The 25,930-nt window shown below is 41.3% G+C and overlaps 1 protein-coding gene across 1 annotated transcript in view; it reads left to right on the forward strand.

The window, feature by feature from the left end:
- Sorcs3 (sortilin related VPS10 domain containing receptor 3) overlaps positions 1-25,930 on the forward strand; it is a 590,390-nt gene that overhangs the window by 255,606 nt on the left and 308,854 nt on the right. The window contains exon 3 of the mRNA XM_028775206.1: positions 12,224-12,323. Within this exon, the coding sequence (XP_028631039.1) occupies positions 12,224-12,323 (100 nt within the window). The remainder of the gene's footprint in view (positions 1-12,223; positions 12,324-25,930) is intronic.

The following is a 25,930-nucleotide window of genomic DNA, read 5'->3' on the forward strand; positions in this document are numbered from 1 at the left end:
TGGATGTCCACACACAGATGTAATTGCACATACATCACATGGCCCCCACTGGGTACATTGAAATTTTAAAGGGAAATGGTGAACATCTGTTCCCCCAAACAGAAGTGCCTTGCTGTATGTGTCTGGAACCTTCTAGTGTGAGCCTCATTATTTTTGTCCCCAGGAAAAGTTGGTGAAACAACATTGGATCCATTTTCCCCAGACTTCAATTTGTACATGTTGGCCATCTGCCGGAGGCTATCTCTGATTATGTGTAACATTTGTTCTATCTTACCATGCGCCTTTTGGTTGTTTATTGCTGATATGGGGAAGATGAGATGGCAGGGTCTGTCTACTGTTGTGTATGTATCTATAAGGCAACTGCTGTCTGCCCAGAATTGTATAGGGCATCTTTTCCTCCAACAGTGACATGGCTGGTCTGCCACAGGGTCTCCCAGCCCCTGGCAGGGAAGTGAATTCCCTGCTATTAAGGCTATTTAAGCTTTACAGAAATTCTGTGAAGCAGTATTTATAATCCCATTGAACAGATATGAAACAGGAGTCTCCTGTAATTAGCCTGAGGTTCTACAGGCTGCATGCATTTGAAACCAAATCTGCCCGGCTGACATGAATCCACTTATGATTATGTCGGTATGCCTTTTTGAATACCAGTGCTTATCTAGGAGAGGGTCCCCTTGCAGATGCGTTAATTTTCTCATTTGCATCGTGGCTGCTCATTACTGATCTTTTAATTGTTATGACTCTTAACTACACGAGTGCTATGTGGCTACGTTTACGAGTACTTTTGTTTGAAAATATTTCAATGTATAAATAGATCAAGTCCTTTAAGCCACTTTGTGTATCCCCCCCAGTTCCACACCTAAAGGTAACTTACCAGTTATTCTAATTTTTCCTGTACTTTTACATGCATTTTTGTGAATGAGTATAAAGTACTTAGTGGATGGATATTATTTGGGGGTGTCTATACATACTGTGTGTTTAAGTATTATTATTATTGCTACTCCTCTTCCTCCTCCTCCTCCTACCACCATTGCTACTCAGGACAGATTCCTTTAACAATTGTAGAATTAGGTCTTAGAGGGTTTGTTCGGTCAAGGTTGTGGCCTTTACCTTATAAAGATGTCATCTATATTCTCTGCCTCTCTCTCCTTCTCCTAGTCTGTCCACGTGCATAACATACTTCACTTTAGTTAGGACTGAGGCCTTCCCCTCTATAATAATCACACAGATGAAGCTGCAGTGACTTGTACCATAGCATCCTCTGAAGCCACTTTGTGATCTTTCCTTTTTCTTTACAGGCATTCTTTCTATTCTCCACCTGTATGGCAAGTTGTTCTCTTGGTTAATATAGGTCAAGAATTTTCAGTTTTTTGAATGCTAACTAAGACATCTGAACAAACCTACGACCTGAACCGAGGTTCCTTGGTGAGAGTAACCATGTTCACACAAGGCTCTGCATTGAGGGATCCACCTCACATCCTTTCCTTCTGTTTGAGATAACTATGCTGTGGTTCTGCTCTTAAGTTCATATTTTAGCTGATCTCATGAATTCTGTATGATTCTACAGTTCAGAGAGAGCTAACCTCCCATCTTCTGCATTTAGAACCCTGACAAAGCTCCCATTCCAATAGCCGGGACAGGAAGGAACAGGAATGACGTAGTTGCTATATCATCACGTGGCTCTTTATGAGGATAGAGACAGTGGAAACAGGAGCAACAGGAAGTCCCTGGGAGAGCTGTGCATGCTTTTGGTCTTGGCATCAGTGTGCCTGTAGTTTTTCTGAAGCAAAGGGCGGGACCAATAACCACTTGGAGAATGAAGCCCTTTAAATTGCTGGCTTTTGGCTTGAGGTCTGGAGTTAGTTATCTGGCTGGTTATTTGTGGTCAGGCAGGGATTTTTTTTCATTGCAATGGGAACTGTTCCTTAGATAAAGAGAGAGCTGGCCAGAGGTAAGTACCCAGGATTTTCCATCACAAAGACGTTTTGGGCAGCTGTTGGTTTGGAGCTGCACTTTGTATACACTGGAGCCTGACCTTGGAATGAATGCAGATCACCACACAGGCAACCCACAATTGACTCTGGCCTCTGTTTTTAGTCTCAGTGGATTTCAATGGAATACACCATAGGAAGTGGTTTCACAGGCCTGGCACTTTGAAGCATGGTTATGTCTTTTGATTCTCAGAGTTAGACTTCATGGTTACAGGGACAACTGGCAACAGTGATCAGCCATCCTGTGATAGCTTATTGGACATTTGAGGGCCTAGCCCTCTATTAAATATAGAGAATACAAAACAAGGAAAAGAAAACAAACTGGTTGTCCTCAAGAATAACCCCATCTTGAGTATGCTTAGAGATGGTGGAACAAGGCTTCTAAAAAGTTTTACCTATATCATTTTCTCGGCTCTCATTTATACTAAGAGCTTCCATAATTGAGCAGCAAAAAAAAAAAAATCTACTGAAATCATAGACTTCATGTGTGAAAATTTTAATACAAATGGAAACAACTATGCATCTATTATTGTTTATGAGATTATGATTAGTTTTACTTTTTTTACTTTTTAATTACTTTACAATGATTTTAATTTTTATTGTTTTGAAAATTTCATGTGATATGTCATTTTATTCCTCTATTTTCTCCTTCTAGCTCCTCTTGCACTCATCCCCTCCTTCTGAAATTTATATGTCATTTTAATGTTATTTTAAATTATTAGACACCACACACACACACACACACACACACACATTTATGAATATAATCTGCTGAGTTCGTTTGGGGTTGTTCATATGTATCTGATTTTAGGCTGACTGCTTGGCATGCTATAACCCATCAGGAGGCTTGTCCCTGGAGAAGACTGATTTTCCCCCTCTGCAGCCGTTATTTGTTTACAGCTATCCATCTAGGGGTGGAGCCTTGTGATATTTTCCCCAGCCATGCTGGAATGTCAACTGGTGTTGTCATTTTTCAGGTCCTGCTTATGCAAGTATATTGATGAGGTTTCATGGATGCAGCTTTTCTGCCACATATAGAAAGTAGAATATAGAATCCTGCTCCACTCCCTCACCTACCATGTTCCCTGAGCCTTTATATGAGGGGTTGCTTTTTGTTTTTGTTCTGGAAGATGTGTCAACTGGGGCTGGGTACCCCATAGCCAGAATCATGTTCTGTGCATTTTTACCTGATGAGGTTTTCTGTAATGCTCCCTTCTGTGATGAGTGGTATGAGTTATACTTATCTATTGGTCTATCTATCTATCTATCTATCTATCTATCTATCTATCTATCTATCTGTCATCTTTCTTTCTTTCTTTCTTTCTATCTTTCTATCTATCATCTTTCTTTCTTTCTTTCTTTCTATCTTTCTATCTTTCTTTCTTTCTTTCTTTCTTTCTTTCTTTCTTTCTTTCTTTCTTTCTTTCTTTCTGTCTACCTATCATCTATGTATGTATGTATGTATGTATCTATCTATCTATCTATCTATCTTTCTTTCTCTCTCTCTTTCTTTCTTTCTTTCTCTCTTTCTATCTATCTTTCTATCTATCTATCTATCTATCTATCTATCTATCTATCTATCTATCATCTCTCAGTCTCTGTATATCTAATCTATATCATGTATGTAAGAATGTATGTATACAAACATATGAACATATGTATAGATACATATATATGTGTATGCATGTGTAGTATATGTATCTGTGTGTGGTTTCTTTGGAGATAAGGTCTCATTTTAAAGCCCTAGCTACCTTGGAATTCATTATACAGACAAAGCTGGTATCTAATACATAGATATCCTCTTGCCTGTACCTTATAAGTGATGGAATTAACTGTGTACATCACCACATCAAAAACATAAAAGAATATGATTCTTTATGACCTTTTAAAACATCCTTAGTGTTATTTATTCCTCCTCCATGGTTCCCTCTATGTTACTCTAGGTGATGTACTCATATGTATGGTTTAGGAGCTAGGACCTGCACAAAAGAGATAGGATACAACATTTGTTTTTCTGGGTTACATTCAGTATAATTATATCAGATTCCATCAATTTACCTGTGAATTTTTTTATTTCACTCTTTACAGCTAAATAGTATCCCATTGTGTATATATACCACCTTTCAATTTCCTTTTCCTCAGCTGGAAGATATTTAGATTATTTCTGTTTCCTAGCTATTGTGAATAGAGTGGCCGTGGACATGGCTAATCATTATAATGGGGTAAGGTAGTGCATCCTTTGGGCATATGCCCAAGAGTGAGGAGTATTACATCAGGGTCCTGTGGTAGATCAAGTTTTAAATTTTTCTCATCACTGATTTCCCAGTGGCTACACTAGTTTGTCATCTCACTGACAGGGACCAAGGGTTCTCCTTTCCCCATGCCCTAGCCAGGATTTGTTGTCATTCTCTTGAGCTTATCGATTCTAACTGTGCCAAGATGACATCTCAAGCTAGTTTCAATTTGCATTTCCCTAATTAGTAAGGTTATTGAGCACTTTTTGAGATATTGCTTAACCATTTTTATTTCTTCTCTTGTGAACTCACTGTTCAGATCCATGGCCCATTGTTTTTAATTGGGTCATTTGTTTCCCTGACTCTGTATATGTCCTGGATATTAATTCTCCATCAGATGTATAGCTGGCAAAGATTCTCTCCCACTCTGAGCTCTCTCTTCATTTGATTGGCTCCATTGCTGTACAGAGCTTTTTATTTTTATGAGGCCACATTTGTCAATTTTTGGCCTCAACTCCTGGACAAATGAAGTCCTATAAAGAGAAGACTTTCCTACCCCCATACCTCCTAGAATACTGCATATGGTTTCATCTGGCAGCTTTAGCATTTAAGGTTTCATTGTGGGGGTGTGTCTTCCATTCATCAGGAGCTGATTTTTGTGCAGGGTGACTGATATGGGTCTGATTTCATTCTTCTACATGTTGGAAAAACAGTTTCCCCAGCACCATTTGTGAAGATGTTCTCTTTTCTCCAGTGTGTGTTTTCTGGCACCTTGGTTAAATATCAGATGACCGCAATGAAATGCACTCATGTTTGGGCCCTTTGTTAGATTCTAGGCTATGTTTTGTACTCTTCTCTATGGGATGTGTACAACAACCCTTTTGTCTGAGCTGAGATCAGACATGCAGAGCCCCTGCAGCTGGTTCTGATTGAGTCCACTTGTCCTTGTCTGCTTTACCCTTTTTATGTGCAGAGCCAACACCTCTGCAAGCCTATAGATTAAAAAAAAATAAATCTTAAGTTTTAAGCAGTTTTTAATGATTTCTGGAAAGATCAAAGGTACATATGAGTATTCAAGGAATAAATAGGAAGCTCCTGAGCACTGTGCTACAAATTCAGAGAAGGGTGTGGACTTGAACTACAGAAACTTAATTGATGTATACTTGGGACTGGAAGTGGGAGTCAGAAAAGAGATCTGAACAACCATCATGAGAGAGAGGGGAAGGAGAGCAAGGGATGGCAGTCTACCAAGATACTGAACATCAATCATGTCAGGCAGGTGTCCGACCAGATGTGGTAGGCAAGTGTGGAAGGACAACCAATGACATAATTCAATCTGACAGAATCTTAGGAAGTTATTTTGGAGACAAATCAGAGTAGGACCCTGGAGGGGGTAGATAGAAGTAGGGACTGGCTGGTATTGTAGCTACCTAAAGCAATGATAGTGTAGATTTTGGGAGACTACCTCTGACACAACCAAATATATAGCTGAATCCCATTCCTCCTGGTTTTGTACATACATTCTCATTCCAACAAAGGCTGTACTGGGCTTCTGCTGAACAGCAAGGGCAGAGTTCCATGCAAGACTTACTTGGCTTTATTCGGTACTTTATCCCAACAAACCCAACAGAGGCTGAAAGCCACCCAAAACACAATATCCAGAAAGCACTGCCAATATAGTCTGTGTCTTGTCCCAAAATGATCTCTTACTAACTGGAAGCTGAAGCTTTCAGCTCCTGCTCAGCATCTGGAACTAATACCATAGTATCTACTGCAGTATCTACCACATCCATAACCCAGGAAAAGAGATGAATTCAGAATGGTGTTTATAGCTCTTACATCACTACAAAGATGTGCCACTGTTTGTTAGGGATCATTGTAGTTGTGTCAGAGGTAGGATCCCAGAATCTAAAACACTTGCTACCTGCACTTCTTACAGACAAAAATTCACGAACTAGAGCTAAATCTACTGAGAAATGACACAGGGAAGTTGAGATGAATAAAAGACATGTGAAGAAACAAGCAAAGGAAAGAAAAGAATAGCTAAGAGAAAGAGGAACTGTCTCACCTGTGGTGATGTCCTGATTCATATACCAAAAGGATCATGGAGAGGAAGAGAGGCAACTCCAGGTACACAGAAAGATCCCTTCATTTTATAGAACTCAAGGGTTAGAGGAAAAGAGGGATGGGGTGGGGTAGGGCTGAGGTGTAAGCAAAGGGAAGTGGAGGATTAGATAACAAGAACATTCTCTAATGCAGAGCTATGGTGTCCAGCTGGGAACTGGCAGAGGCCTTTGGAAGCCTGCTCATGGTGTGTAGATGCCTCGCATTGAGAATGAAGGCACTGGTCTAAAGCTAAGCTTTATTGGGATGCTGATGGAGCTACACTGGATGAATTTTGTTTCTACAATAACAGCTGATATGCTGATTACGACTAACATCTCCAGATGTTTACAAGAGGAATAGGACTTTGCTGGGTATATAATGGGCACATGTTCATCCTTCAACTACTTTTATCACTATTATGGGCAATGTCTTGGTGAAATAACTGGGCACATGGCACGTCAGGCTGGGGTGAGTCTTCAGAATGTACCATTTCTAGGCCAAGGTCTTCTGAGGCCCTGAGGGATGGAACATGAGTTTTTAATCAGCTAGATGATGAGCATGTTGAGAAGCTAAGAGCAGTGTCTCTTTGGAGGTAATACCTCCTTGGAGAAAATGTTGGTGATGACTAGCAAGGTGGAAGTGGTGATTCCCCACAAAGAGGTCTACCCAGACATTCTGCTTCACGGGTGCATAGATAAATATACCTAGCAGTGTTCATTACAGCATTGCTTGCAACAGCAGACATTACTTCTTATTTTTATTTTGCGTTTTTTTTTTTAGACAGAATATTTTGTGTAACCTCAGATGATCTTAAACTTGGGATCCCACTGCCCTGCCCTCTATAGTATTGGAATTATAGTCCTGCATGGTATAGAGTAGATTTTTCTTTACATAAGGTTTCATGTATCCTAGGGTGGTTTCAAATATTGATGGAGAGATAGCTCAGTAGGTTCATATGCATGAGGACCTAAGTTCAAAGCTCTACTAACCTCATCAACAGTTGAGTGCTGGGGGTGTGTGCTTATAATCCCAGAATTGGGGTTATAATTGAAAAGGGATTACTGAAGCTCAGTCTAATAGAATATGTGAGAGTCAAGTCAATGGGAGACTCTGCCTTTAAAAGTCTGTAGAAAGTAATAGAGGAATGCTCAGGATTGACTTTTGGCCTCCACACATGGACACCCACCTCCATTTTTACTCTCATGTGTACACACCCACACAAACACACCTCCACAGCCCCAGATCTTCACACACAAATGTAAGAACACTCAAAGTTCTTTGTTGTTTATAAACATAATTATTTTAGTAGTTGCTGAATGATTGTGGACTCATTGCAGTTTTCTCTGTGTTGGAAGTAATTAATGAAAATATACAGAACAAATGGGAGAAAATGGTGAAACAGTACATATGCATCAAATACAACCCCTGGTGTATCAGCCGTACTCATCTGAACATAGCCATAGAAGCCAAAGCCATATGTCTCTGTATATTTCACATGGCACCTTCCAGGTTAGCTATTCATCGTGCATATTGGCACAGTACCAGGGAGAGACCAGCGTGCCATGCATATATGTCACTGTCATGGATTCAGTAATTGGAACTTTGTTTTTATGAAGTAGGAGTTTAGATTTGAGGAGCTGACTTCAGGGTGGTGAGATGAGACTGTTTCTTCCAAGTAACACTCCTGCTCCCACTGGCAGATGTCTAGAGCCCCAAGATACAGGATGGCTTGCTTTCTTGTCAAAGCAAGTTCTGTAGGCACAGCTGTCTTGGCAACAAGGCCAAGTCCTCTCTGCCATCTGCACTCTCCCCAGGCCAAGTGGGTCTACAGAACGCTGTGGTCAAGGCGATATGCCATAGCCATGCTGGAAAGGACAGAGTCAAGGGTACCTTTGATTCCACATGCTTGACATACCTTCAATGAGTGCTACTTGCTTCTGTCAACTTGAATGAGCAGAAACTGCCAGAGGCCTGCAGGAAGCTGAGCTGTAGAGAGCATTCTTTGTTGGGAAGTCCCTCCTCTCAGCAGCCAGCTCTGGAAAAAAGCAAAGTCAGTGTGAATCTCTTTGCAGCGTGTAGAAAGAGAGACTGGGCATGGTGCTGAGCATGCTGTCTTTGATGGGGGCTATTTGGATTCTGGAAGGGAGTTTGTTGTGACATTAGTCATACAGGGAGCCTTGAGGATTTAGCTCCTACAAGATGTTTGTTGTAGATAGGATGGGGAAAGTCACTGCCTGGAAAATAATATAACACTAGGTTGTTATGATAATAAAATTTAAGATCCAAAAGCAAGTATAAAATGATATGTGTTAAATATCTCATGTTAATAATAGAGTGGTGCTTGGAAAATATCCTTTCTTCATCCATTTATGTGAAGATCCTTTGAGATGTATTTTAATAAATCCCTAACCTTGAGCATGTTCTCAAGAGCCCAGCCTAAGCAAGAATCCCAGTAGGTCAGTTTACAGCAATTCTTGCAGCCTGCCATCCCCGGGTAAGGGCTGATCCCCTTGGCCAGAGTTCAGCAAGAGTTTGATTAAGTCTGTTTAGCAAGGAACTACCCTACCTTCTGTGTAATTTCCATCCACTGATCCTCACCCGGCTTCTGAACTATCAATCCCAATTTTCCATGTTGCTTTTGGAATCCAGCCAAATCTCTCTTCCTTATGGCAAAATTCCATGGCAATAGCCTGCATGCTCATTATGCTAGTCCTTGGTAGAACTGGCATCATCATTTTAACGCTTGTCAGATGAAGGGGTTGTTGTTGTTGTTTTTCCTCCACAGGCTTAGAGAAGGGTCTCATCCAGGGCAATATATTTGCATACATTTCAGATTCAGTTCTAAAATCTGAGCTGGGGGCCTCCAAATTCAATGTTCTTTGCCAATGCAGTGCTGATTTTATGTTGAAAGGAGTATAGACCAGGTCATTTTAAATGTTTTATTTCCATTAATAAAAGAATGCATCTCACAGCCTTTGGATTTGTCTGCTGCAATGCCTTGGAGAGTAGTATTGTTCATGGTGATAGGCTGATTGGGTATTTAACCTTGATTCTAATGTGAGTGAATTACTGGTCCTCCTCTGGTACCAAATCGTGCTGGAACTCAGCAATCCGTGACAGTCCTGTCAGCATCCAGAGCATCAGGTAGAATTTCTAGGATGAGAGTGTTTCGAGTTATTATTAAACCTTAGCAGTTGACTAGAAACTGGTGAATGGGTTTGGACAAGTTCATTCATCTACTCTCACAAGTAAATACAAAGCAAACCAATACAAATCCCAATTTATTTAGACCTTGCTTTGTTCCAGTCATGGTATCAGGCACTGGAGCTCTTGTTTGAAGTGTTGCTTGCCCACAGAGAGGTAAAGTCAAGGAAGAAGAAGTCCTGTAATAAAGATAATGTAAATGAAGCAATAGGGCAGATGCTAAAATGGGAAGGAAAATATACAAAGTGAATGGAGAACACAGGGAACCGTGATTAATTCCCCGGCAGGAAAGTTACAAGGTGATCAGACAGTAGTAGAGTTAGAGTCGATAGCTGGACCCAGATTTACCAAGAAGAACTAAGTCCTGGCTGGCCCAGGGAAGGTAGTAAAATGTGGGACAGGATTAGGAAAGTTCAGGGAAGCTGGTGAAAAAGGTAATGGCTAATGATGGGCTTAGTAAAGACTATTTATTCAATTTCAAAACCTAAGTTTGGAGAATGAGTACGGTCTGTGTGCATGCAGTGGGTCATTTACACTGAAGTGAGAGGTAGACAGACCTGGGTGGGTGGAGGACACCCTACTAAGTGCATGGAGGATAGCTGTCGGGGAAGGTAATTCGAGTATTTCCAAACAGAAGACTGTGAAGAATCCATGTATGAGCCATATATTGACATGCAAAGGGATGAGGTACTTGGCAAATAACTTACTTAGGAGACAGAATCACAAAGACTCAGAGACAGATGTGATGTTGAGAGATACAGGCAAAGAGAAAGACTGGGAATGACTCTCCACACTCAGTGCCTGTGGTAGACTCAGGATCAAGCATGAGAAGCCAGCTTCTTGAGGGACGAATTATTGTTACTATAACTGATTCACATGAGGAGATAGTACCCTAGGAAAAGACTTAAAATGCCATATTAGTTTCTTTAGTGAGAATGTGAAGTATACATAATGTCCATGTTTTATACTCATTGTAGAAAGGAGAAATAAAACAAAAACCTCTTCATTTTAATTTGCTTAATTATTTCTCTCCCTGGATCCCATTTGGCTTCCTCTGTGCCATTATTTCTGTATCCTCACAAACGCTTCATGAGGCTGAATCATCCCCATTTCTCAGAGAAGAAGCCTGAGACAGCAGCAGGTTTAATGACTTGCCCATAGCATGTGATCAGAGAGCTACAGATCTGGAAATGAATCAGATCTCCCTATCTTCAGAGATTTTTTTCCATCCTATCATGGTTTTATGTAAAGGTTGACCCTGAGGAGCTTACCTTGTGGGTCAGATGGCAGATTATAAAGCCATAACATCCTCAAAGAGTTAGAAAAGGGGCAAACAGAGTGTGCTTTGGAGTATGTGGGACAGGGAAATGCATTGCATAGAAGAATTTTAAGTGGTTTAGAGGAAGAAGGGTAGGGAAGCCTTATGGAGATAACTCTTAAAGGTCATCACACAGGCTTCTCGGGCTAAGTTAGATGTGGCCTAAAGCAGAACCAGATTAGAGTTAGATAAAGGTTGCTCTAGTATCAGGATGCCAAAGTCAGTAGGAATTATAGAGACAGATCGAGAACTGAGCTTAAGAGGCACAGCGCCTCATGCTTGCCAGGTCAACTGATGACAGTGAAGGTAAACTGACCTCTAGGCCTTCAAATGCCTAAGCGGGAGGGGTCTCAAGACTAACCAAGGAGGTGTGGGAGCATGGGAGGAGAAAGCCTGATGATACTGATTGTGTGAAAAGGAGATGTGTATAGGGTTGCAGCTGAGACTTGAGAGAGTGTGGCAGGGAGTCTGGCTTCATGAAGCCTACTGTTTGGCCATTTCTTTCCATTCACTAGTTTGAAAGAGAAGAAAAGCCAGCACAGAAGATAAGCCAATGGCTTAATAAGCCTGGAGGTTCATAGGCCAATGGGTTGATAAGCCAGTGAGTCCATAGGCCAATTGAGTACTTTCTCCTCTGAGCCTTTCTTTGGCTTTTGCATCTGATGAGTCTGCTAAAAACTGAGGCTGAAGGGATGATCAGGTAGCTAATAGTACCAAAGTCAGAATGAGGAATGATTTCAACCAGTTCAATGATATTCTTTTTTGACCTGTGATGTACTCATGTAAGACAGAATCTCTTCCTGGTGTTGCCTCCTTTAACCACTGGACCCAGCATGCTCTTGGCCAAGTCCTGCCCTCTGACAACTCTTTTGTTTCAGGTTCAGTGGAGGGGGTGTGAAGTTGCCTGTAGTATGTGAGGAAAATCCCATCGTCCCACCCTTCTCCCCGTTGGAAAATCCTGGTGTTTCCCCTTGTGAGTCGCACTCCCAGTGTAGTACTGAATGTTGGATGACAAGCACTTGTGTGTGCCCTGCCCAGTGCCACATTCAGAACTATTGAGTGAGCTGCGAGGGAGGTGAGCAATCTCCAGCAGCTTCTTTCTCTGCACAACTTCCACAAAGGGTAGAAAGTAGGTCTCTGAGAAAGGCTGGGAGCGAAGGAGAGCAAGCTTAGGAGGGAGACGACGCATTAGTCTAATTGCTCTTCTAAAACTAATGGGGCTTTTTATCTCTGAAGAACATTTTCAAGGACTCATGTGATTTGGTAACAAAGATGTAGGTTGGAGTGGAAGGATCATGGCTCCCTTTAGATGCAATCCTTCATTTGATGACATAATCTCTCCCCTTCTTTTCCCCCCTCTTTTACTGCAGGTCAATAGATTATGGCGCCACCTATGAAAAATTAAATGACAAAGTGGGTTTGAAGACCGTCCTCAGTTACCTCTATGTCAACCCCACCAACAAAAGGAAGGTAAGAGAAGGGGTCAGGTGTTCCTGTATCTCCCTTCTGGGTAGCAGGGTGGCTTGGGGCCACGAGCTAAGTAAGACCAAACACAACAGCTATTGTACTAATTGTGGAGGGCCCACCCCATAAGCAGTCTGTGATTGTAACAAGAGGCTTTATAGTATTAATAATAATTTAAAATGATGGGAACAGCACTCCCACGAGATTGGGTTGCTGTGCGCAGGATTCCTCTGTGCCCGCATGGTGTTCAGTCTTACTAATGCTCACAGTGAACCTGTTTCGTAGGAATCATTACTGCCACACTAGCAAGGGAAAGGTACAAACTCAGAGATGATCTAATATTAAGCTTGAACCTGCTTCAAGCTAGACTCTGGAGCTCATTCTTCTCTAGCTTCATTTTTGCCTCTTTTTCAGGTGGGGTGGAGTTGAGGTGGGGAGCTGCAGTTTATTCACAGGGAATCCCTTCCTCTAAGAGAAGGAGAAATGGCTTCTTGATTCTTGAACCTCAAGGTGCTTCAGAGGTAGCAGACTGCCCTTGCTCCAGCAGCTTCCTGATTCTGCTTTTCTCTTCACTGTCAGCCAGGATGAGATCTGAGGAGGTCAGGCTTTTATCATGAAGACCTATGGGGAGGCTGGGGTCTGCATTCCATGAAACGTCAGGTGGCTTTAAGAGACAAGTAACTATACAGTGTATTGAATTTGAGCAATGTGATTTATCCCCACTGGAAAAGATCAGCTCTTGAGAGACTTAGGTGGATCTGAACCAAAATGAAGATATGGTCAATTCAGTATCTCTAAAACTCTAAGTTTTCCTCTCATAATTCAGTTTTCATTCTTTGGTAGCTTTGCAAAGCCCTCTCTTTTCCCCAGGTAGGCTCAGGAGTGAGCTTCTGCAGGCTATGGAGACATGAGGATCTCTGACTCTAACCCCACAGTCTCAGTTCTCAGGGATGAGCTCCTGTTTACCACACAGACCTTCTAGTCTCTCACAGTAACATGATGGTCTCAGATGTGGTTTCAATGATTGTTTATGCTGCCTAACATATCCTAACACACAGTCTCATTTCTTCTCATTACATTTTCTCTGAGAGCTCTGGAAGAAGTGGAAACTCAAATTGTTGTCTCAGCCTTTGTGATGCAAAAATGCTAAAGTTCAGGAACCATAAGAGTTCTTCTATCTCCACAGGATGGCCAAGTGATGAAGCTGCCATTACTGGAAGTAATACTTAGATGCTGTTATTGGGTTTAGCTGAGTAGTTTCTGTTTGTTCTGTCCCAAAGAATTACCACATCCACAATTTTCAGTCTTTTTAAATTGAATTATTGAATGTTAGGGCTGGAAGGGATCATAGGTTTCTCTTATTCAAGTGAATTTTATTGTGTGTGTGTGTTTTTTTAACTGCAACCCCTTTGCCATTGGGATTGAAGTTCTAGACTTCTGCTCTAGGAGCATGCTTTTGCTATAGAGACATTTGGGGGGATTTGTGAGTACCCCAAGTTTCATGAACCCAAGACTCAAGATGTCAACAGAGTATTGGATAAGAACCATGAATGTGTGATGATTTACAAATAGGAAAACTGAAGGCCTCAAGGCCTGAGTGGCCAAAAGCACTAACTGCTTTCTCCATTACTTTGACAAAATATAGAAGCCCAAGATCAAGCCAGTTAAAGATTCCTGTGCAGGATAGGGGCATGGCAGCTGGAAGGGGCAGGGATATAGAAGATTTCCATCACCAGAGATCTCTTGCCTTCCCTGCCCCACAATGTAGTCGGAGGTTCATGTATTTTGTAGGGACTTTGTTAGTGGTATATGAAAGGTCATAGCTGTTCACATGTGTTGTTTGTCTTCTGTCATGTTGTGTTACCTGTTAACAAGGGTCACACATTTGTCACTTATTATCTTTTCCACATTTTCTCTACTCCTCCGTAGCATAGCTTAGACATTCTTAGATATAAGGGGGATGAAGGGCAGGTCTGTGTAGGTGCTTCATATTAGAAAGAACATAGGGTTGAAGATGAGAGGTCATAAACACAGAAATGCTACCTCCGTTTGCCTTTCCCAGAGATGACATCAGGTCCTTCACTGTCTGGAAAATGTCTCAGATTTTATTGTTAGTAAATAGGAGTTAGTCCCATTTCACTGACGAATAAGAAAAATTGCTAAAGTATATGAACTCCCATGCCACAGGCACTGCTGGGAAAACAGTTAAATTGCAGATTTTCCCCCCACTGATCAGGGAAACACAAAGGGCAGTCTTGAGTTTGTTTATTTTTGAAATAAATGAGCAATAACATTCATAGGAATCTTCTGTGATTCTTCATACTTTTATCCAAGGAAGGATGAGATTGTGTTCCCTTTCACTGTTACTATTTGACGATGGGGGCGCTAGTTGCCAGACACAATGACACTGCACCTTGGTGATGTGTCTTACCCAGAATATTTACTTTAAGAGAAATCTCTCATCTTTATTCACTGACACAAGAGGACAGGTCAATATAAAGGAATACACTCGTTCCTTTCTCTGTGCATCTTGAGCTCCATGCCATTAGTATGACCTGGAAATGCAAGGGTTTATTATTATTATTATTAATTATTATTATTATTATTTTAACTTTTCAGATTCCTTTTAAAATATGGCTAGACTTTAAATCTGCCATTGCCTGGATTCTCTCCACAGCTTGCATTAAGCAAGATTCTTTTGATTCTCTCAGTTCCCAAGCTATCCGCAGCTCTCCCTGATCATTGGCAGTGGACTCAAGCAGGTTTTGTAGCTAATCTCGTGGAAGAACTTGCTTTTCACCTAATGAGTTATTTATTTAACAGATGGCCACTGCTTTCCATAGAGGCTGTGAATCCATCAGATGAGATCTGTTGCTCCCGGCAAAACTGTAAATTGTGCTTTTATTTATATAGTTGCTCATAAAAGTAACCATTGGCTTTTAATTTTGTCAGTGCATTTTTTTCCCCTTTGAGGACAAAACATTCTCCAAATCTTCATAGTTAATAAACCATTAGGCTAATGGCAGAAGTGTTTGTGTGTGCATAGTTGCTCTCTCAGTAACACTTTTAGCCAGGGATAGCTGAAGCTACAGTGCTAACCTTTCTGGTGGGAAGCTTTATCTATGGTGTCCTCTCTCATCCTCACAGCCCCTTAGAAAGCAGGTAAGATAGCGGAGCAGACTCTGCTCCGTTTTTCTAAGGCTTCACTGCCATGAATGATGGATCTGTAATAAACGTTCTAGGGGAATGTTTGGTTGATAAGGAAGTTGGACTTGAGGCGTATAGTATTGACTTTCTTACAGGCTGTGGATAGGATGCTGTCATTTCATCTAGCAGGTATTATCATTCTATGTGAGCACATTGATAAGACACCTAGAGCTTCTCTCATGGTCCCGAGCCAATGATATTGTGGCATCAGAACCATTTTAATGACCTTGACCTACTCCTAGGACATTTGATATGAATTCTGTCTCTCTGGACACTGAGTATAAATAGTTCATCACCTGGGTTTGAGTTTGACTATGGTCAGGTGGTCCAGTATTGCTGGATGCTTCTGCTCTGGGCACTTAGGAGATGAACAGTGGATTAGATCTGAAAACAGGAGTCCGGCAGGCTTGCCTCACTAGAGGAGGGGCTTTGTTACTGTGGTGGCTGTGGAGGACCAGCCTTTAGTTTCCTGCTCTCCTTGCAGGAAACAAAAATTCCTGGGTCCTCAGAATTTATTTTTGTCATATTAGTCTTGTCCTCAGGCCCATGCAGTATGCAGGGTCAAGGCTGTTTACCAGACCTGTGTTTTGTACAGTCTGGCTGATAGCTGTGGATGTCCCAGCCAGAGAGGCTTCATTCCCATCCCTGACTGTATCTGAGAAATCATCTTTGAGTGGACAGGGGATTGCAGGCGTGCTATGGTCTAATTACTCTGGCTCAAAAGCTGTTGCCACCTGCAGCTTTAGAGACAATGTTGCAAATGATGAGGATAATGCAAAGGTCTGACTGCCAGGGAATGAGAGTGAGTCCCTGCAATGTGTGAATGTGCTGCTCCAATCCCACGTATGTGCGTGCGTGCATGCGTGTGTGTCTGTATGTGTGTGTGTAGTGGATCTAACATCAGAAGAGAAACATGGCTTCCTTATATTGAGCTTTCCATGCACAGGGCCAAGTTCAGTACTATAGTATCCAAGGCCACTCTTACTTGAGTCTGAAAGCTTTTTCTCTGTTGTACAGATGAAGAAACTAAGCCTCAAGCAGGAGCTGACTTTGTTTTGTAAAATACCTGGTAGCCTCTACTCCCTTCTCCCTGGCCATTGAGCTGGGCTGAAATTGCCACAGGTGTGGTGCTCAAGAGACTTGCAGTTGTCATGATATCAGAAGAACCTGGGATTACCTGAGGTTTTCTGCTCATTAGTATGGCTGAATTAACCGTTTCTGTGATGTGGAGAGGTGTGTTAGATCCTCCATTCTTAATTGATTTGCCAGTGAGAAGGATAATTACTTCCAGACTGCACTGCAGAAATACAGTGGGAATTGCCAGTCAGGTTTTTCTGATGAGCATGCTGTCTCTGTCAAGTTGCTGAAGAGGCATTGTATGCATGACCAACAGGTTATGCAGGCCCGTGTCGTTCTCCAGATGCAGCAGCATAAACCTGAAACATCTCTGTACAAAACAGAAAAATGAAGTTTAGGAACATAAGATTTCTGCTTTCTCTGGCCCACAGCCCTGGATAGTGTTGGGGGAGGGGGAAACTAAGCAGTAGGGTACCACACCTGCAGCTCACAGATATCAGCATCTCTTATGCTAGAGTAATACAGAAAACAGTGGATGTGTCAAAGCGGCTTGTTGGTGTGAGGCAAGCTGTTAAGTGTCTACTTCTAAGCCAAATATCTGGGGAGAAAGAGTTCATGGTTGTAAAGAAGATGCACTCTTGCCAAATATGTCAAATGTATACATAGACTCAGAGATGCAAACTCCAGTGCATGCAAAGGTCAGCAGGGCACTGGTCAGGCAGCATTGGTGGACTCCTACCAATGCTCTAGATGACTGTCATCTTAGGACACTAGGAGCCCAGAGTAGCCAGAGATGGAACACATACTTTTTTTAAAATCAGATTTTCACAAAATCTCTATAGATTTTCACTAGAAATCTTTCTGGAGATTATTTTAGATGCTGTAGAGCTCAAGGCTTGAGGTGCCAAAGTTACTTTGAATCGTTACTTAATATGATGAGGAAGGTCACATGTGGAAAGTTGGTATCTGCAAAACGACCTTTGTGGATAAAGCATAACAGACTGACTGTGAGAGCCGGTACTGGCTGTGACTAGCATCATAATTCCAGATGAGAAGCCAGGCTTCAGTAGACGTCCACTGCCTGACCACACTTCTGACAGGGATCAAGGCTGATCCCATTCTTCACTGTCTGCTGCTGCCAAATCTTCTTGGACTGGACATAACACCAGAAGCCTGGCTGTTTAAAAAGCTCCAGTTGTGCCTCTTGCACAGGGTGCACCACTGTCTTCTCCTCAGACTCTTAAAACCAAACCTAGTGACTTCCCTAGTGAGATTGATTGCTGGACTGATGGAAAGAAATGGCCGTACTCCTGTCCACTCTCAGCCTCCTTGTTCTTGTCTCATAAATGTACACAGTTACTAGATGGTTAGAGGCAGTGTGTCAGGAGAGGTGTTTAGGGACAATAATACGTGAAAGGAGGAGTGAAGAAATAGATTGCAAGTTTTCTCAACGAGTGCAAGCCCAACCTTTGATTTTCTTGCTGTGTCCAGAAAGAGAATCAGATAACACCACCACGACCTCCCTCACCACGGGTTGAGGAATCCTGAGGTAGGGTGCACTGTAAGGAAAGATGGTGGTTCTTAAGCTCCTGTCTTCCTTTGCAAGTGTGGCTGAGTCTAAGCATGCTCTGATTCAACTAATCACTTAAAAGAAGAGGAAGCCAGAGTAATTCTTGGAAATTCATTCCTTAGTCACAAAGTTCCTCCCTCAGCAAATACAGGTGTGTGGTTCTCTGTATAAATTACTGCAGCATGCTGTAGCCAAAAATTTATTTAAAGGCTCATTAAAACGATTGCTGTTTTTTCCTTTGCATTTTATTTGAAAATGGGAAGAATATAAACTCATCGCTTGGCTTTCCTCCAAAGTGCCCTTTAGGCTTTCTTAACAACTATATTATCTTCTTAAAAATAAAAAGATATATAATTTCAGTGTCATTATCCAGATGTTTAAGAGGAATAATAAAATTAGCTACTTACTACACGTTATGAGAGATTGATGTTTGTCTACCATCTTTTCAAATTTGATTTTTACTGGTTTGAGATTTTCATGCATGTGTTGAGGATTTCAACAGAGTATCATGAAGATGTCAAATTTCAAAGTGAAGGGAAGCGAGGTTTATCTTTTCTTCTGTGTAATGTTATTTTGTGACAAGGATTAAAGAGGAGATCTTGTTTCTGTGTGGTGCATGAGAGGCTGGTCCTGTTTATCTGCTTAAATCATCTGAGCGTTACAGATCCTCCACCAAGCAGGAGAAGAGACTCCATTCAAGCGATTGTCCACCAAGGGCATAGGGCAAAGTTGGAACCAGTAGCAAAAAGATGAAGGACAAACTTGAAGGAGAAAGCATGGTACTGCAGCTCGAGGGAGAGGATGATATGACGGACATCTTGGGTGGCAACTGGTGGCTAAGAATTCTGTACTCTGAAGGCTTTTAAAAAGAAGGCATGGTCTCTCAGTCTGAACAAATAGAATACGGAGGGCTGGAGAAATGGTTTAGTGTTCTGAATATTCATTGTTTTTCCAAAGGACCAGAGGTCTATTCCCTGTACCCACCATATCTGGTAGTTCATAACCCCCTGTAACTCCAGTTCCAGGAGACCTAACACCTTCTTCTGGCCTCTGTGGGGACCTGCACACATGTCACATACATATATACTGCCACCCAAAATTTAAAAACAATAATGATTCTTTTAAAAATAGAATGTCAAAAAAATATAGAGTGAAATATGTTCACACAGAAGGGAGCCTGACATAATCAGAGGCTATGGGAGGAAGAGGAAAAACTGGACATAAGTTTGGAATTAAGAGGAAGTGAAAGACTGGATGATTAAATATGAAAGTAGAGGCAGAGGAGCACCAATTAGGTATATTGGGTTTGGAAGCTGCAAGTTGAGAGAGACAAAGAGTAGATATTATGGTCCCCCTATAGCTCAGGAGTGCAGTTAGTACCAATCTTTGAGGGGTTCAAGAGCTGCAGGCTCCTGCCATAGGAGCTGTGTAAGGAAGGCTGGAGCCATGACTCTTGAACCAATGAGTCAATTGATTGAAGACATTACAATTCTCTTCTCTGCTGCCTAGCCCTTGGTGACCTTCAGGGTGTGCTTTCTGAGCATCACAAACAACCAAGGTGTTAGCAGGGTTCCCAGGAGCAGGATGCTGAGTTCATCCTGACATTCTGGTGCACAGTTATACAGAAAATGCATCTCACAGCCCCTGAGCTACGGATAGTAACAAAAAACAACCATAAGTACCACAGGGGAAAGAAATAATTTTTATTTTATTTCTCCTTTGGTGAGCCCAACCAAGTGAGGTGGTTGCTGCCGTCTGCATGCATCTCCCCTTGCCACTGGCCGGCACCTCCATTACTAGCCCAAGGACACAATAACAGAAGTTGTTATGTAGAACACATTCTGCTGGTGAATGTTCAGGTAATAAGGGTGGGTGGAATCCTGCAAGCCTTGGATCAGTCCATTTCTCAGGCACAGCTTCAGAGTCAGTGAGTCTGTATTCCCTAAGTTGGGGTCTGAGCTGGCAATGCAGATAGAGACCCTGGCCATCTGGACAAATGGAAGTCTGTGCTCATATTAGCCGCCCTATGAGCCCTATCCTGTGTGCAGATACATTAGCCCTCCCATCCCACTGCACAAGTCTAACTCTGAGAAATAGCTTGGGCTTCTTTATGGTGACCAAACAGAGGGAAGAGATGATCCGGCGAGGGCAGAGGTATGAGAAATGTACACAACTGTCTTCTGGCTAAACTGCTAGACATAGAGAATACAATGATGCAACTAGAACTCATGTGACTTCCCCCTAGACCCAGAAAGGCCAATGAATGGTGTCAAGGAAAGAGATTCAAGTGCAGCCCGTGCTTCTCTTGCTGTGTGACCTTAAATGTTTTATTTCATTTCTTGAAGCCTCTGTTTTTTGCATCTTTAAGGGTGCTGGTAGCATTATGTTTTCAGAGTAGCTTTAAAACTTGAATGACAGCGTACACATGCACAGGGGCTGCTGGAAAGCAGGGGTGCCACCATACACCTTTCTTTCCTCCAGCTAAATGATCTTCACTTTGACCTTTCCTTTTGCTCGGTGATACTCTCCAGCTCCAGGTGCTCTCGGTCTGTGTAGCATACGTCTATCCTGGGAGAAGAAATCTTTGCCTCTCTCAATCTAGCTTTAGGCAAAGTCCTTTCAAGTTCTATAACAAAAAGTTATTTTCTCTGTGTTCCTTCTGCTTCTCACCGTCCCCCCCCCCTTTCATCAATCAACCCGTGGGTCGTATGTCATTTAATGAAGTAGAAGTTTAAATTAATGTTTTAGCAACTCCGACAAGCATATACAAGGCATTTCCACACATCATTTCCTAATTCCTAGTTGACAAGGAGAGCTACCCAGAGCAGAAACTCATATTCTAGTCTGCCTGCTCTAGAGTTCAGACGGCTCCTCTATCACCGTGCCACACCAAACTCCACCCGATCTTCTATCATTGTGTGGCCTCTCCACCAACTCTACCTCCAACTGTGCAGACACATCAGATACCTTCTTGACTACAGTTTATCTCCTCTGACACTACATGTCTACAGATCTTTCTGTGGAGCTGGAGTTTCGTACATTGACAGCTTAGACCTCAGTGGCAGATGTACTTAAGGGTAATGTTCATTTGGAAATTAGAGCTAGCAGAGAGCTTGTGGACCCAAATCTGAGGTGTTTGGTTATACAAGCTATTACTCGCCAGGCATCGGGAGCAGAGATTAGTTTCTGATTGGGAATTTAGAAAGGAGACTGATCACTAGTGCTTATTAAGCCTTTTAGTCATGTAAAAACTATCAGAATTTTTTCTCATTCATGTTTCTAATGCAAGTGATGAAAAAACTGAGTCTCAATAAGAGGAGAAATTTACCAGGTCTTCCTAGCCACTTAAATGAAGAACTGGTTTTAATGACTCTCAAAATACCAAGATATTACCCAGAGAGACACTGCATGGCACAGGCAGACCTGTTCAGGCACGGAGCTAAGGGAAAGACTGAGAACTGAGAGTTGGCAGTGTTGTGGTCTTAGAAATCCTAGAGCTTCCAGGGCACTGATACTAGGAGAGTTCAGGTCACTCTTTCAGGCAGAGGTAACTGTAGTGGAGGACTTGCCCATGGACACATGGTTGCTACATCAAATCCCACAAGACCAAGTGGATTCAGAATAACCACATGCAGCGAGATCAGAAGAGAGCTTCAGCCAAAGTTTAACAATGGGAAACACTCCAAACCAGAGAGTATTTGCTTACATTTGAAAAGCAAGATGAGGCCACAAACAGAAAGCCTAGCCTCAAGGAAGAAACTAGAAATTATAGAATCTAATTGGGACATAAAGTGTAAAGCACACCAAGTCTAGGATTCAATATTAAGTAAATGAAAGGTTAGTTTATTTTTTTTTCTTTACAGCACCTTTGCCTGTAGGGATGTTATCAGAGGGACACTTGACTGATTAATAAAACAGCCAGTCTTTGCTAGACAAGGACAGGCACATAAGAAGAGCAGCAGAGAGATAGGATGCAATTATCCAAAGTGGTCTTTGGCCTGAACCTCGGGGTCTTTCATCATCCTGGAAGAGGTAATGGCAGCAGATATATACAGGAAAGATTTTTCCGACTGCAATCTGAACTTTCAGAGGAGTGAGGTGATGTCAGAGTAGAGTTAAACATAGGCTAGTTGGAAACTGGGTGTAAAAAAATGAACTTCTGGCTTCCTGGTCTCAGCCTCCCCATCTTGATCCCAAGTCATAGAACATTAGCATTCGAGACCTCAAGGGAGGACAGGCTTGCAGACAGAGGTTGTAAAAAGTTATTTCTCTGTGAAGATTTTTCTTAACATTAATAGCTTCTTGATGTGGCTGTCTGGAAACCTGTCTTACTTCAGCTGGACTCTATGCCAATTGCAAATGGTTTAGGGCACTCCACATCGCCTCGCTTTTTGAGTGGCTATAAAGATCATTTCTCTTTAGTCTTGTAGCTGGTTGCATGGGAGCCTATCCATGTTGAATCTACCCTAGAGGATTAAGGCAGGAGTTTGAAGCTTGAACCATCAACGCTAGACAACCAAGGCATATGAAGAGTAAAGATACGTGCACACCTGATCTTTGCAATGATAGTGCAGGCAGGTCTTGTCTTCAGGAATCACCACTTTGATCATGCAAGCCCTTGTTTAGGGACCTTCTGTATGATCCCCAGTGGACGAAGATGCCCATGCTTTGTCTTGTAGAGCCTGAGCTCCTAAGTGTAGTTGTCCAGTTTTGAACTTACCCCATTTAACCATATCTCTTCTATTATCTGGGGAAAGTTTTAGTTGTTTAAAACTTTAGGCCACTTTGTAAAAATGGGTATCCTTCCTGCCTCCCTATGTTAGCTGGCATACTTTGGCTCTATGACATACAGAAAACTCTACCTCTATTGCTGGAAGGCCGGAAGTTGACTGACTACCTTGTGTGATAAAATTTCAAGTCTAAAGCTACAGTTTGAATTCTCTGAATCAGTGACATCATCTAGGACAGAGTTCTTCATATCTTTCTTCTCTGGTATCTAGAACTATCCTCTGTCTATGTCCCCAGGAAAATTTCCCTGTCATACCCAGATAAGAAGACATCAAGAAGTATGACACAAAATACTTTGCATAAGGGGCTATCTGTCAGCAGCCCACAGCTCCCAGCATTTCATTGTGTTAGCATGCTCACATTTAGATCAGCTGGCCTATGGTAAGCTGTATGTTGCTCAGATTCATACCACTTGGAGGGCAAAGCCAAAATAAAATAGGTGTTCTATACCAAAAACGAGAGGCACATCAAAGTAACAAAGCCTGCCACACTGCCTCATGGGATCTTTTCAACATCACATGAGATAAACCATATAAGTATTATTTTCCTTATTTCCTTATGTTCCAAGATGTCTTCTTGACACTCCAAAATCTAATCTCACCTGAAATGCTAGATAGAGTTCTAGACACAACTCTTGCAATTATGTAGCTATAAATGGGTTGGTTGTATAAGATAATGTAAAGAAATTATTAAAAAATCCAGAATCTCAGATCCTGCTTATCCCATGCCTCATTTTCTTCCCCTCCATGTTGTGACACTGGAGAAGGCTGGAGATGCTGATTAGCCCCAGGTTCTGCAAACTACTACTCCAAACTGGGTCACAGAATGAATCTGAGAGTTGGGAAATTTATCCTAAGACGACATTTCTTCATATAGGTCACAAACTTAATTCAGAAAGAAGCATAGAGTAGATGCACTACATCTCTTCCCTGCAGCATACTTCGTACTGTGTATGGTGTCACACCATGCAACACCAGCAGAAGGGACTTTGCTGACTTTGAAGACTTACCCATTTAAGACTATTGAATATCATGAATTTCAGTGTGTTTACTGAACATACGTTGTCAACTTTTATTGAAATATAATGGTTTAATGATGAAGACATGTCAGTCCTTTCCTACTATCATTGCTTATACTTAGCTATCAAGTTAGTATATCTTTGTATTGGATTGTGCTAGCATGTTTTATTTTTAAAATTGTTGTTTGAGTTGCTGACTCATTGCATAAAAATTGTTAAATGAGCTTTGGATTGGGATTAGGAAAGAACTTTAAAACAATTCCTCAAATGGCCCTAAAAACACCTCTGTCATTTGTATTACCTATTTACTTAAAGTTACTCTTCCAACATTGATGTTTATAAAATCAAAATTGGGATCAACAATGAAAAATGTTGAATGAAGCTGCCATGTAGCCTTCAGTATCAAATATTTAGCCAAGATTTTATTTCTTATAAAAATAAACAAACACATAGAAACACATATCGGTAGTGCATTTTCTCTGTCTTCAATAAATGATAAAATATATGTATATTAAAATTATTTTAATATTAAATTTCTATTAATTGTTATAGTAAATGTTTGATTTGTTTCATTATGTGTGTGTGTGTCTTGTGTGTGTAGGGTCTTATAAAAATGTATTAAGTGTAAGACAGTCACAACTGGAAGATTTGAACATGTCCTGGGTTAGTGTGAGGAGATGGCTCAGTAAGTAAAGAGCTTGTATACATGAAGACTTGAGTCTGAGTGCCCAGAATCACTGAGTCAGATGTGGCAGTGTGTATAAACAATCCCTCAGACCTAATGGCAGTGGAAATAGACTAGATGGGTTGTATATGCATGTGTGCATGTATTCATGTATATATGTTACACACGCACACAAATATACACGTGAGTATAAACATGCTTCCTTCCCTCCCAAATTCATGACTACTTACTTATTTATTATTGTTACACACATCCATACATGTGTATACACGCAATATACAACCTATTGAGTCTGTTTCACCTTGCTAATGTCTATAGAGCTGCTCACTTGGGCCTAGACATCCTGTGTTGGAGCTACTTCTCCCTCTCTTAGAAGCCATTGATCTGTTGTAGTTCTTCATCTAGCTGTAGAACTTTGTGGAATTTCCCTGTTTGCATTTGTATGTCTGCTGGTCCAGCTATAGTTATAAAGCTTTTGAGATGATCATATATTTCTAGTGTCAAGAAACACTAGGCTAATTGGAGTGAAGAGAAGTTATTTCAACACAGATTACTTTCAGTGTCGTTTGTGCCCTAGATCTTTGCTAACATGGAGGCATGCTCAAGCAGTGGTATGATATGTGGCTCATAGGAGGAATGAGGCAATGTAAATTAGCTAGCTTTCTGTCACTTAGACAACATCTCTGATATAGTCAACTTATGTGGAGAAAAAGCTTTGTTTTAGCTCATGATTTTGAGGATTTAGCATATTCTTGCTTGGACCCAGTACATCTTTTTTTGTTTGTTTGTTTTGTTTGGTTTTTTGTTTTTTGATTTTATTAAATATTTTATTTATTTGCAATACAGATGTCATCCCCTTTCCCCATTTCCCCTCCCTAGAACCCCCTATTCCATCCCCCTCCTCCTTTATACTTTTATACCATTTTAATTACATGCATGTATTAAGGTCAGTTCTAGGGTGAGGGTCTAGCAATACAATAAATGCAATAGTCAAGGAAAAAGCAAGACAATAAACACAAATAGTCAAACAAAAAGCAAGACATTAAACCCAATTACATGAACACTCATATACGGAAATTATCTGCAGATCTATATGATGTTATGTTAGCAAGAGATAAAGTTGGGGCATGATCTGGATTTTAAACAGGTGTTAGCACATGTGTTAAGGAGTTTTTAATTGTCAAGTCAAAAATACTTTTGTTTTTTCTACAGAATTTAATGTAAGTTGCATTGACTGTACATCTTCTAATTGTGTTTGTGTTTTGAAA

The sequence above is a fragment of the Grammomys surdaster genome, unplaced genomic scaffold (assembly GCF_004785775.1).
Source record: "Grammomys surdaster isolate TR1022 unplaced genomic scaffold, NIH_TR_1.0 66, whole genome shotgun sequence".
NCBI classification, from domain to species: Eukaryota; Metazoa; Chordata; class Mammalia; order Rodentia; family Muridae; genus Grammomys; species Grammomys surdaster.